Raw genomic sequence first — 13,217 nt, 5'->3', positions numbered from 1 at the left:
GCAAAGGGGTTAATGCTCATTAATAGTTATTGTAATATGTAATGACTAATTATGTATATGTTGTCCATAAGTTACTGTAACAATGAAAATCTATCGATCGGCATTTTCACCAATAGTACGCCGAAATGTTATGTACACCTGTAAACTTGTGTTTTTCTTTCTCTTGCGAACAACAGCTGCTGACCTTTATCGAAAACAAATACAATGTGTCAACACTATACACATTACACATAATATAATACACTGACAACAGTAGATACCTATAAAACAAATACGATTTTTAAAAGATTTCTGACCTTTGCGAGAAACAAAATTGATAACAATAATTATTGTTGAGCGTTATATTGTTTACACAAGATCCAAATACAACGCGACGTTCAAAACACACGAGAATTATTGTTTATTTTTTTTTTTTATTGGTTATAAACGATGATCAACATTTTCGTTTGAATAATGATAGTAATAATAATAATAATAATAATAATAGTAAAATTATAATATTGGTACAATGATATTATTTTTAAGTCACATTAAAACAACACACAGGCGGAGTTTTTAAACTTTACGATTAAATAAAAAAAATTATGCAATTTAACGCGTAGGTACGACTTTGCGGGGTGGGTCCTGCTATATGGCTATCCGCATCGCTATACACCGACCATCTCGATGCGCTTTCATGATAATAATATATTAATTCCATCATTGGCAATCGCGTGGCATCGTCGTCGTAGGTATATAATTCGCATTCGACGATCGCGAATCGTTTTGTTTCACATACATGTATAATAATTATTATTATAACATCATAATAGGTAGGTATAGGAATCTCGTCCGAACGTGGTAATACTATCATTGACACACCAGCTAATACCGCGGGCGGTATAATATGCGCGAGCTCTGGTATAGGTATCGTATGTGAACGTGTCGGGAAAAACGAATTTAAAAAACAAAAAAAGAAAATACTGGTACCGACCGTCAATAAAAAAATATCGAAACGTATACAAAAGTAAAACGAGTAAAATATAATAGTAATAATATTAAAAAATAATAAAAAAATAATTGAAACCGCTTCGAGATCGATCGGTCTGCGTAACGGGGGTGGGAGAGGGGGGGAATCGTACGATTCGATATGATATTATTATAACAAACTCAATAATAATATTATTATCAAACTGGTGACAATTTCGACGGGTGTGTCTAAGACTGGACATTATAATCGTAGAGTTCGAGGAGCGCGTATATCATATATCAAACATATAATATATTATATGAGATCACGAAAACGACTTAATAAAATCGTGTACGACATCGATACGTATTATTATATAATTATATGTATGACACGGCGAGTCGATCGTTTTCTATTTGGCACATAATGTTACACGACTCGCGGACTGCAGTGCAGTTTTTTTTTATGATCCGAAGAACAATATAATATACAACGGGCACCCGTTACATGCACGATAATAATAATTATTATAAATAGGGGTCTCATAGAGGTAATATTCTAGAAATCGCTATACTGAATAATTATTATAATAAACTAATGTTTTGCTTCTTTTTAAGTATTTTTTTTTTAATTTCTTAACCGTCCGTCGTCGCCGGGTTACTAGGTTTATATATATTATAATGTCATATATTATCTCCATTACGGACTCTTGACGGCAAGCATGTCTTCGTCCTCGTCGTCTTCGTCATCGTCGTCTTCATCACCACCGCCTCCACCGTCGTTGTCGTCGTCATCATCGTTGTCTGCATTGCCATTCGTCTGGTTTGACGACGGTGGTGACGATTTGTTCTTTTTCTTCTTGTTCTTTTTGGTCTTGTGATAAGCCAAGTCGACGTCGTCTTCGTCAGTTAGTGACGAATACTCGACGCTGGGGTTCATCGACTCTACGGCTATGTACGACGCGGAGAATCCTTTGCTCACGATAGTGCTGTCTGTCTTGAACCGGAGCAACAGAGCGTCGTTAGTGGATATCACATCCGTCGGGTTCTGAAAATGAAAAAACGCTGGTTAGGCCTGGTTTGGTTGGGTCAGGTGGTTTGGAGTGGGATAGGTCAAAATTAAGTAACTCCATATAGGACGTGTATCAATTAACTACGTTATTGGCATAATATACAAAAAAAACTAACTATTGGTACAGTTTTTTCTATTTCTAAATATGTGCTTAAGTTCTAACCATTAAAAAAGATTTTTGCTAAAATTTTATTGACAACAACAACTACCGTGCGGTTTATGTTTTATTTATATAATTCTACTTATCGTGATCGTAAATAATATAAGTAATATAATTATTTCATGACCGAACGTTATTTTAATATTATCATATACTGACGGTTGGTCCGCAGAATTTTCCGAAGAACGGTCCACTCGTATCCAAACTGCTCCACACTTCCACGTAATCGTACATGCAATCCTTTTCGTCTTCCAGTTCAAAAGTCAAGAACGTCAAGTGCACGTTCATGTTGGCTTTGGCTTCGATGGTCCATTCGCACGTAGCGTCACTGTCGTAGTTTAGATCGCCGTAGTTGGAATGCGAGTAAAAATGTTTCACGTTGTTCGTGGCTATAAGCCTACCACCGCAAACTGCGAAAACGATTATCAATCATTTATTATGATGTATTACCTATAACCAGCTAATGGTGTTTATTCACGTCATCGATGGTCATACCCGTGCTATGTGTAGCCAAAAATCCTTTACGCTGCACTGAAGCGTCGCTTTTGAATGCCAAGTACAGTTGATTGGACGAGGATACTATGGGGTGCGGAATCTTCGAGCCGCAAAACCGTCCAAGCGTTTGGGAATCCGGCGTGGGCCCGTCGTAGAAGGTGATGTGATCGTACGCGCACTCTTGGTGCGGTTCCATTTCGAAAGTATCGAAGAGCTATATTATAATCAAACATCATCATCATCATCATCATCAACATCAACATCATCATCAACATCAACACCATCATCACCATAAACACAGACATATATGGTCCGAAAGATCACAGAAATTGGGACGACCCTGCGCCCTGTATAAGTAGGTATAGTACCATAATATGTTATTCGGTTTGACGCAAACGTATGATATTATTATTATTGTTATAAATACCCCAGGACGTTGTGAGATTGTATAAAATAGTATAATATAACGACTATTTTATGTATATTACGATGATAATGATCAGTCTACAGTGGGGCCCGGAAACGTACGCGCTATAAAAGCCGCACGCGTTTACTGATGACCTTAAGTACAACTATATAATAATAAGTGTACCATTAAAAATGAAAAATATTGTGAAACGTCGAGTATATAACTTCGTACACTTCAGCTGCAGTCTACCTGTGCTATTCGGACATAATATTGTCTGCCGTCTGTTATAATAACTATGTATAACTAGAAGATTTATTTAAACTGTTTAAGTTAAGAATTTGCGAATAGTGTGTTTATACTTATGTTGAGTTGTATAATATTATATTATGCACGTTACAAATTAAATATCTACCAAATGTTCATAAAAGTAAATATATGAATTAATGAATAATACCATCACGGCCTTATTATATTATCAATATAACATAATATTATATTGCAATATATGATTCTGAGTGTCTACCCAAACCATCGATTAGCAGTTTAAAACTACAAAAAACTCCGTCCGTGTTGTGATTAGTAGTAAAATTACAAAAACGATGTTGTGTGTCTTTTTAATCTTCGATTTCAGTAGATAGTTAAATTCAACGAATTTTGTCAATCAAACGATTAGCAAAGTACGAGTAGAATCATGAATCCAAACAATTTCATAATAATTTGTAAGTATACAATAATGATATAAAAACAATTGTCGGTATTATTTCTATTATTTCTGTTAATTCGTTATTACCACTTTGATCCTGTGACCCGGGGTGGTAGTGAAATGCCAGACGCAATCCTTCCGGCCCGGATAAGAATCCGGGTAGTTGGGGCTGCTGATGACGTCACGTGGAGCCGAAATCTCATGCTTGCAACCACCCTCCTTGCAGTCGTGCTTATTCTCGTGCAAGGTAAACCCGTTGTTACACGTGCACTCGTATGATCCTGGTGTGTTTTTGCACTCATGTTGGCATCCACCGTTGTTGACGGCGCACTCGTCCATGTCTGTGAATAAAACAACACAGCACACGTGGTTAAACAAGGTATATTTATTTTTGTACTAGGGTGGTTATTAAACAATAATGATACAGAAGTTTGAAAAAGAGAACAATTTGAGTATATGTCAAGGGCACCGTGGGTCATAAAAAATATTTTTTTTATTTTTCGTTTATTTTAAAATTGAATCTTATAAAAACGCGAGTCAGGATTTTCGGCTTACGCTGCAACTAAAACCAAATACCGCAACCACCTATATACGGAACCTGACTTTTAACTAGAGTTGTCAAAAATAAAACATAACACTGCCAAACTTTGCAAAAATAAGCAGTCAAATACACTGCATTAGTTATAATATTAACGTTTATAATAATTTTTCTCTTTTTTAAGATATTTTTCGTAATTTCTTATAAGTTATAAGTATAAAAAGAATAAGTCGTAAGTCAGCTGTATGCTTAACGTACTTATACTTATTAATTATTATATTATGTTCAAAACAATAGTAAAAATAGATTATCAATGAGAATTAAACATCATCATCATCATCATCTTATCAATGAGAATTGGTGTTCATATTTTATTTATGTTTCTCGTGGTATTCGCAACAAGGCACCGTGGCCTGCAGGATTTAGTCCACAAAAGGACACTTCTGAAAAAAAACGTTGGGAACAGCTGATATAGCACATAGTCATAGTGTTTTACCGGTAAAGAAAACGGCAGCAAATCCGGTCTTGTGCACAGAGCTGTCGGACTCAAATTCCACGCGCAGTGCATTCGCCTCCGAAGTGATCATGGACGGCGCTTCTTGACCGCAGTACACGCCGTGCTTCCGGAGTTTGTCCGAACCGATTTTACTGTATACCTCCACTCGATCGTATTCGCATTCGGCCTACGGATAAATGAAAAACAAGGTTAACATCGAGTCACATACTAAATAATAAAACAGCGATCGGTCCGAGAGAACTACGAAAGTATGCACTGAATACATCAACACGAGGTAAGATGCTGATGACAGCGCACCGAGTACGATCAAAGAATATTCGAAAAGAGATATTTTTCTTGCGTCTGTCCGTCAGACATATTATTTCTTATGCTCTACAGCTCACCTGGTGTAACTGAAAAATAAATAAATATGTTAGTCCACGTGGAACACGAAACTGAGATCGACTCTGATGTAGTTTGACTTACGTTGTTTCCTTCCAGATCGAAATGAGTAAAGTTCAGTGTGATTTTGAACTGAATTGGCGCTATGATCTCCCATATGCAACTTTTATTTCCGGGATACAGGTCTGGAAATGAAGGACTTGTAATCGTGCCATTGGTAGCTTCGATTATACCGCCGCAAGCGTCTAGACATAGCACATGTATTATACAAAACGTATTATATTTTTATTGCTATAAAAATTTTCTAATAATATTTTATTACTCTTGTTATAATTATTTTGTTCATATGTAATACATTATAAAATTAAAACGACATGGTTTAATATCTAGATTTAAGAATTCAAGACCGACTTGTCATAACCACGAACATTATGTATATAGTTATTCGTGTACCTATATTGTGTTATTATTTACGGTGTGTACTAGTTGCGGTCATAATCAAAAATTACGTACTAGTTGCGGTCACCCCTCAAAAAGGTTACATACTAGTTGCGGTCACCCATCAAAAAGGTTACATACTGATTGCGGTCACTCAAATAATAATAACTAAGTATACTAAATAATAGAATATAATATAGTTAATATACTAAATAATTAAATATGAAATTAATATTTCGTTTATTTATTTAATTTATAAAAATGTATTAATCAACATTATATCGATCAACAGTATATCGTGTAATTCCGCCTGGAATTGGAGTATAATAAAGCTATGACCGCAAGCTTACTAATATAATATAATATAGTTTATATAAAATGTATCAATCAACATTTTCCAAATTTGTGTCAAAGTATAATATGCATAAGTATAATATTATAATATGTATAATACTGTCAAATAATAATTATTATATAACTTGTGTCAAAATATAGTATATAATATGTATAATGATAATAATAATTTAAAATTTTAAAATTTTGTAGGTATAAATTTAAAGGAAATCGACTTTAGATATTCAAGTCGATTTATTTCGCCTTCTTCATAATACTGTATTTGTTGCGCTAAAAAATGCTCTTTTTCTATTGAAATTTTATTAACACGACTGGTTTTTGTACAATTCATTTTTAAATAGCCATTTGTTTGAATTTCATTTAAAGCGTCAATAAATATAAAAATATTAGGGTGAGAGTGGTAAAACATGCTATTGAGCTTTGAATGAAAACTTTCGCATGCATTGGTTGTTCGTGTTATGGAAGACGAACATTCAGCCCATAATGACGGTGGATATCTCGAATCTTCCCTTACATACACTTCTAAAATATAGTCTGTAAATGCAGTCAATTTTGAATTATCAGTTGGAAGAAGAGCCATAATATCTGTGACAAAACAATCGTCAACTTCATCTGGTCGTAGAAACGGAAGTCCGAAAAAAAGTTTCAAATATTCGGACATTTCACCAGGTTTCATATATGGTTTTGCTAGACCTAATGACTGCATTTTGCGAAACCATGCTTGCCCTAGGTGAAAACGGCATGCTTTCAAATTTGTAGTGGGCCACACATCTTGAATTGCTGTGTGGATAGCCTGTTCGAAGTCACTGAAAACTCTATTTGGGATATAGTCACATAAATGATTTTTGAGATGATCTAATACAGTCTTGTACGCATTATGGCATTTGCTAGGTAACAACGAAAAAAACAATGGTATGTATGAGCTATTTTTAAATCCATGAATGACAAAAAGTTGCTTAAAAGGAAAAGGACAACTTGAAAAAGTATCATCCATAAAAATTGAATCACATTGCTTAAGAAAATCAAGGTTTATCTGAGTTGTAAAACACACTATATTGTTCTGGACATCATTTATAAAAATCCATTTTTCATTATTTTTCGTCTGTATTTTATTAATTACGTCAGGAAGCGTCGCATGCAATTGTGGAAAGTCACGTGGCAACTTCGGATAAATATTCATTCGTGCAGTATGTATATTTTTCCTAATCAAAGAAATATCATTTGAGTCGAGTATACTTAGTGCTGTACTTGACATCTCAGAATGAATAATTTTAGAAGGGCGCTCACTAAACTGCTCGACTGCCTTACGTTTAACACTGTTACTAACCTTTTGCCGTAATATTGATTGAAGATCATCTGGTTCATGATTATGTGTTGTATTTTGTTCACAAATGGCACCATTAACATCGTACTTTATAGCCGCATTACATGTTTTTTTACAACATACCCACCGTTGTACGTCATTCGCTAATGTACGATAAAATCGAAATTTATAATTATTAACGACCCGTAATGGTTTTAATTTTTCACTCAACATATTTTTTGAATTCATTTTTATGTTTTACCGTATCAAAAGACGTAGGCACAATGAAAGCAATATTCGAAACTATGATCGGAGTATACAATTTAATCTATTTTATTTATAAACTTTACAGATAAGTAGTGGTGTTCCCACATATATACGCTGTGTGCATTATATCAAAATATATGTTTATCGTATACTATAGATTTCGCCTGGAATTGGAGTATAATAAAGCTATGACCGCAACTAAGATATTACCTAAATTAATGTGACCGCAACTGTTATATCCGTTTATCTCAAAAAACGTCATGACCGCAACTAGTATGCAGCCATTATTTATTATATTAAAACAGTATAACTGTACACAAAATAGGTACATTCTGCAGATAAATTAATAATGTAACAATATAGTGCGTTATAAATTTATAATAGATACATTTTATTGTTTGTTTGTTGAAATAAAAAATTTAAATAAAAATATTGTGAAATTAACAATAATCAATAACAATTTTTTTTTCAATAATAATTATTGTTATAACACTGCATAATTGCATGCATATTATTTTAATGGCACGAGAGGCATAGGTTAATAGCGACAATAAAAATAAAACAATATGGTTATTTATCTTGAGAGAACAATAATAAAAATATTATATAACGCGTTCAATAAATTGATTTTAATAACACGCGCTACGAAAAATTACCGACAAACATGTTATCATCACTTATCAGCATTGTTTAATGGCACTCAATGGTTATAATAACGATTTGAAAATATGTCACCGGCACATCACACGAAATATAAATGTACAACTGTTATATAACATTATATTATTATGCTAATTATGAATTTAATTATTCCACCAATTAATAAAGTTCAATTTATAACGACAACAGTATTATAATAATTGATGTGTGTATATAATACTATGCGGTGCAACGCTTGAAATAAAAATTCACCAAATGAATCGGTGAAAAAATAATGGCCACTTATGTAATAATTGAATATGTAATAAAATATAATATCCAATAGTTTTTAATAGAGATTAACTGAACTGCATTAACAGTATGCTCATATTCATATGGTATTATATGTATTTGAATGATAGCATTTCTCTAATAAATTTGAAAAATAATCAAATAACTATTGGTGAAAAATATGTTTATACAAACAAAATAGCATACAAAATGTTGAAAAACACATGATGTATAATATATTATACCATTACAATAAAGTATAAACATATTATCATCCTTAGTATACATAATTTATAAAAACTACAGGTTCGAATTTTGTTTTAGAATTTACCAAAAAAAATATCTGCTAAATAATGAAAAATAGAGTAATGAATAATGAAAAAATTCTTACATATTATGCAGGATGTAAAAATTAAAATAAACGATTTAGTATTAACTTTGAAAACGAGATGTGGCCTGGATACGAAAAAATAATATGGGTTTAAATAATATAAATATTAGTAATTCGTAATTGGGTAATTGCCCATGCAATTGGGTTTTCACTCAAGTTTAAAACGGTGTGGACTAAATATTCTTTAGGACTCACGAGTCAAGACTTCTATGAACCGTAAGTTTGCTCAACTCTGTGTGACATCAATAACGTTTCACCAGTTATTCAAACTCCATGAGCAAACTGCATTGCTGCTTATGACTCGCCAGAATCGCATAATACGTGTTTGTCCCACTTCCGTTATAACATCATCCGAAGTACCGAAATTTGTATCGACTGTATTTATCCGTTAAAATACTTTACGCAATATTGTCTTTTCGTGTTTTGGCTATAACTTTTTTGTTCATCTCTGTCATTTTATCATGTGGTCTTACATAATAGTATTTTTATTTATTTACTTATGACTTTTTTTATGTCAACATTTTTTATCGGAGAATATTGCTCAAAAAGTTTTTTATTGATTCTACATTGATTGAAAATTCTACGTATGTTGAACCTGTGACATTTCTGGACAATCGGAAATTGGCACAAATAGACACTCGAGGAAATATTTTATCCTCATTTTATACGGATTGTAGTACAAATTTATAAATATTTTCATGATTATAGATATATCCTCAATAAACTTTTTAATGATAATACACTTAACTTGATTTTCCTGAAATTTTGTCAGATGACGTATTTGGTATTTTATAATTTTATAATATAGCTGGGAATTTATGTAAAGCATAAAGCTTAAATAACCATAGCAAAAAGAAATAGGTTACATGGTAAACTTTTTGTAAGCAAAAATTAAATTTATATTTTTGAAAAATATTTTCAAATGAATAAGTACTTATAGTTACTACGGAGCATAAGATAGAAAGCTTAAATTTTTAAATTTTTTTTTAAGTAGCTTAAAAAGTAAAATTATACGGATTGAAACTTGAAATGCTGCAAAAGCATGGTAAACAAAAATATACAAATAATGGTTTTCATATTTCATGTCAAAGTTAGTATTATAGTTTCTATCTAAAAGAATTGTAGGTACTTTTTGAAAATGTTGATTTGCAAAATAAATAAACTCGTCAATGTTAATTATTAAACAAAATAAATATATTATACAAACACCTATAAGAGCCAATGGTTTTTGCCAAAATATAAAAACAATCGAACAATATTATTATATTTAAAAATTCTGAATGTAAATATATGTTTAACAAACGATGAAACGAATATTATTATTGAAAAAAATTATGTCAGGGAAAATATTTATTGATTTATTGATTTTTCAACGCGAGCTGTTGATCTAAATCATTTTCAAAAAGGCTTAATGCAATTGCATGTTAAAGCTGCAGTATATTTTATGAAACAATATCATCAAGTTGAAGTGACTGCTGTTAATCTTACTCAATTTCAAGTAAATTAATTTTATACTAACAATTAATAAAATAAATAAATAAACCATTTTATGTTCATTTATTTCACTCGGTCTAACTTCACGTGTCTCAGACAAACTAAAGGCGTTTTAATAAAAACGAAATTAAAATTTATAATGGTATATTGTTTTGTTTTTTTCATTAAATTTTTAAACTTGAATTAACGATTAATATACTATGTTTAATGTGAAAACACAAACATAATTTTAAATCACATAGCGATAGGAAAAACAATAAACCTTACACTACATGCAATTATATAGATAACGCCGTATGCCAATTTATTATACCTTACTTATACTTTTACCTCTTTTATACGTATTTTCGACATTTACATTAGCGTAGGGCATATAACTATGTAAGTCACGTAATTTGCAGGATTCTTCAAAACGTGTTTGATATATTATACAGCACAAGTGTTTTATTTATTGAAGCATAATACATCACTTCAATATTATAACATACTAAGCATATTATTATAAATGGTTTTTTTTTTGCTGGAAGTTATGATTTTGATTTTTTCAATAAAAGCGTTTACACCTATTTTGTAATAATATATCATACTTTGATAGTTTGATGCATGATGTATGCCCATGTAAACTTTATATATGGATAATATATACGTAGACAATCATTAACATTTTGTGTTCAGGACTTTTATCACACAAATAATATTTTAAAATTTGCAACAATTCAAAATTATTTATGAGGAACATTGTGCATAACTTAATATTGTGTCATATTTATGCCACCCTAAAGCGTTACAGTTCAATAAATTATTTTTGGATAAAATTGTTCATAAAAACCAAGTGTGCAACATGAGTATTATATATTTATGGCCCCCAAATAAAGTTATAAAGTTAAAATATATCAAGGTTTATTATAAAAAAGTGTTTAGCGTCTTTTTTTGTTTCTTCGAGATTTGAACATCGAATGTACCTATACCTTAAATGCTCCAGTTCTTACTTCTCTACTTATTTTATTCATATTTTGATGTTTTTGATGTTTTTGAATTTTGATCAACCGTCTCAAGCGTTGGTGATCGAGTTATTATTCATTCGAGATTCAAATGTACAGCCACAGGGACCCCGACAATCCGTGTCGATAAATTAATATTGCCGCCTCGAGAGTAGTTAAACCAATATTTATATTTATTCTTAATACTGTGGACCACAGTGCCGTGGTGAGCGCCGGATAAAAATCGAACCACCAAAATCATCCTACACATACATGCTGTCATATTGCATAATCAGAATGCCGCGCTATCGACGACGATTTCACGATGAATTATGATTTATAATATTATTATCATCATAATAATAACTTACAATTCGATATGAATTTTTCATTTAAATTTTAGGTCGATACTACATCCCTCCCCCCTCCCCCAACTTGTCGTGTTCAATGATATTTTTAATTTATTTTTCATAATATTTTGAAAAATTGAAAGGATATTAAACATTACTATTGAAAGGCATAAAATAAAATAAGAATATAATATTATCATTGATTTTAATAATATAGTTGATATAATTACATAGAAAAAATAAATAAATAATATATTATGAATAAATATTTTAATCAACGGTATTATGCTGGTACGAAAATGGTAAATTAACTTGTTATTTTAGAAAAAAGAAGTGTTCATTAACTTTTTCTGTATATTTTTAACTCGATTAGCTGAAATTGGGACGCAAGTGAAACGTGACGCCGAGTGAATTTTATTCACACAATTCTCACAAATTTAGTCAACCTCGTGAAAATTAATTATAACCGTCATAATGTTTGCACTGATTTCGATCATCTAGGTTTGTTTAGACTGTTTTTTTCATTTTCCGTTTCATAATCCGACAGAAAAAATAACTCATTTTTTGCATGTCGTAATAAACTGAGAATTTTTATGAGACTATAATGCTATATATAGTATATATATACTATAATATTATAGGAACCGTAAATTTAGGCTCTGGGAGAATATGGCCCTTGGTTAAAAATAAATATTTAGCAAGGACAATAATTAATAAAGAACGACAAAAAAAAGATCATTTGGAAAAGTCGAGATGACCGTAAACCCAAAATCTGCATAACTGTCAAAGCTACTAGTTCATTAGGTACTAAAAAGGGACTGGTAAAATAATTGTTTATCTGAGAGGAGAGAGTGAATTTATGGTTTCAGTAGCGTTCGCGACGTAATAATCACGAATAATGTCTGCAGCAAATCGACAAGGTAATCTCGGATCCATTCCAAACCCTTACCAGTGAACGACTCACCCCCCCCCCTCTTATAGACACGCACATTGCACAAGGTGGATAAAGTGTTTTCGTAGATGAGCTGAATGCAGAAAGATAATCAAAAATAAAACGGTATTGAAAAAAAGAAATCTGTCGGTTTACCACCGTTACAACTGCTACAAATACAATATTATTGTCGAACAGTTCGTTTTCGAATTCCGTCTTTCATGGTTTTCAAACGAATGACTCAGGGGTCCGATATTGAATGTAAAATATTATATAGAAATACAAAATATGAAATAATATATAACATCAAACATCTATGTCTGCGTTTATAATAATAATATCTGAAATACGTACCTTCGCAGTGTTTGTTGTCCGAATGTAGCTCAAAGCCCACCTTACAGGCGCAATCATATCCACCCAGCGTATTGATGCAGAACTGCTCGCATCCGTGGTCCACCGATGTACATTCGTCATACTCTGCAGCAAATGGGATATGGTAAACAAATAAAATTAGTTTTTTATTATTCATTTAAGGGGCTGTCATACTACAGCAAAA

The 13,217-nt window shown here is 31.8% G+C and overlaps 1 protein-coding gene across 1 annotated transcript in view; it reads right to left on the bottom strand.

The window, feature by feature from the left end:
* Positions 1-1,642: 1,642 nt before the first annotated feature.
* LOC111036119 (tolloid-like protein 1) overlaps positions 1,643-13,217 on the bottom strand; it is a 58,247-nt gene continuing 46,672 nt past the window's right edge. Inside the window, exons 12-19 of the mRNA XM_022318023.1 lie at positions 13,016-13,138; positions 5,308-5,468; positions 5,226-5,234; positions 4,822-5,008; positions 3,875-4,128; positions 2,676-2,889; positions 2,340-2,590; positions 1,643-1,996 (exon numbers count right to left, since the gene is read on the bottom strand). Coding sequence (XP_022173715.1) covers positions 1,649-1,996; positions 2,340-2,590; positions 2,676-2,889; positions 3,875-4,128; positions 4,822-5,008; positions 5,226-5,234; positions 5,308-5,468; positions 13,016-13,138 — 1,547 coding nt within the window. The 3' untranslated portion in view covers positions 1,643-1,648. The remainder of the gene's footprint in view (positions 1,997-2,339; positions 2,591-2,675; positions 2,890-3,874; positions 4,129-4,821; positions 5,009-5,225; positions 5,235-5,307; positions 5,469-13,015; positions 13,139-13,217) is intronic.

This window comes from Myzus persicae, unplaced genomic scaffold, assembly GCF_001856785.1.
Source record: "Myzus persicae strain clone G006 unplaced genomic scaffold, MPER_G0061.0, whole genome shotgun sequence".
NCBI classification, from domain to species: Eukaryota; Metazoa; Arthropoda; class Insecta; order Hemiptera; family Aphididae; genus Myzus; species Myzus persicae.
The sequence above is the reverse complement of the archived record's forward strand: the minus strand, read 5'-3'. Positions and strand labels throughout refer to the sequence as shown.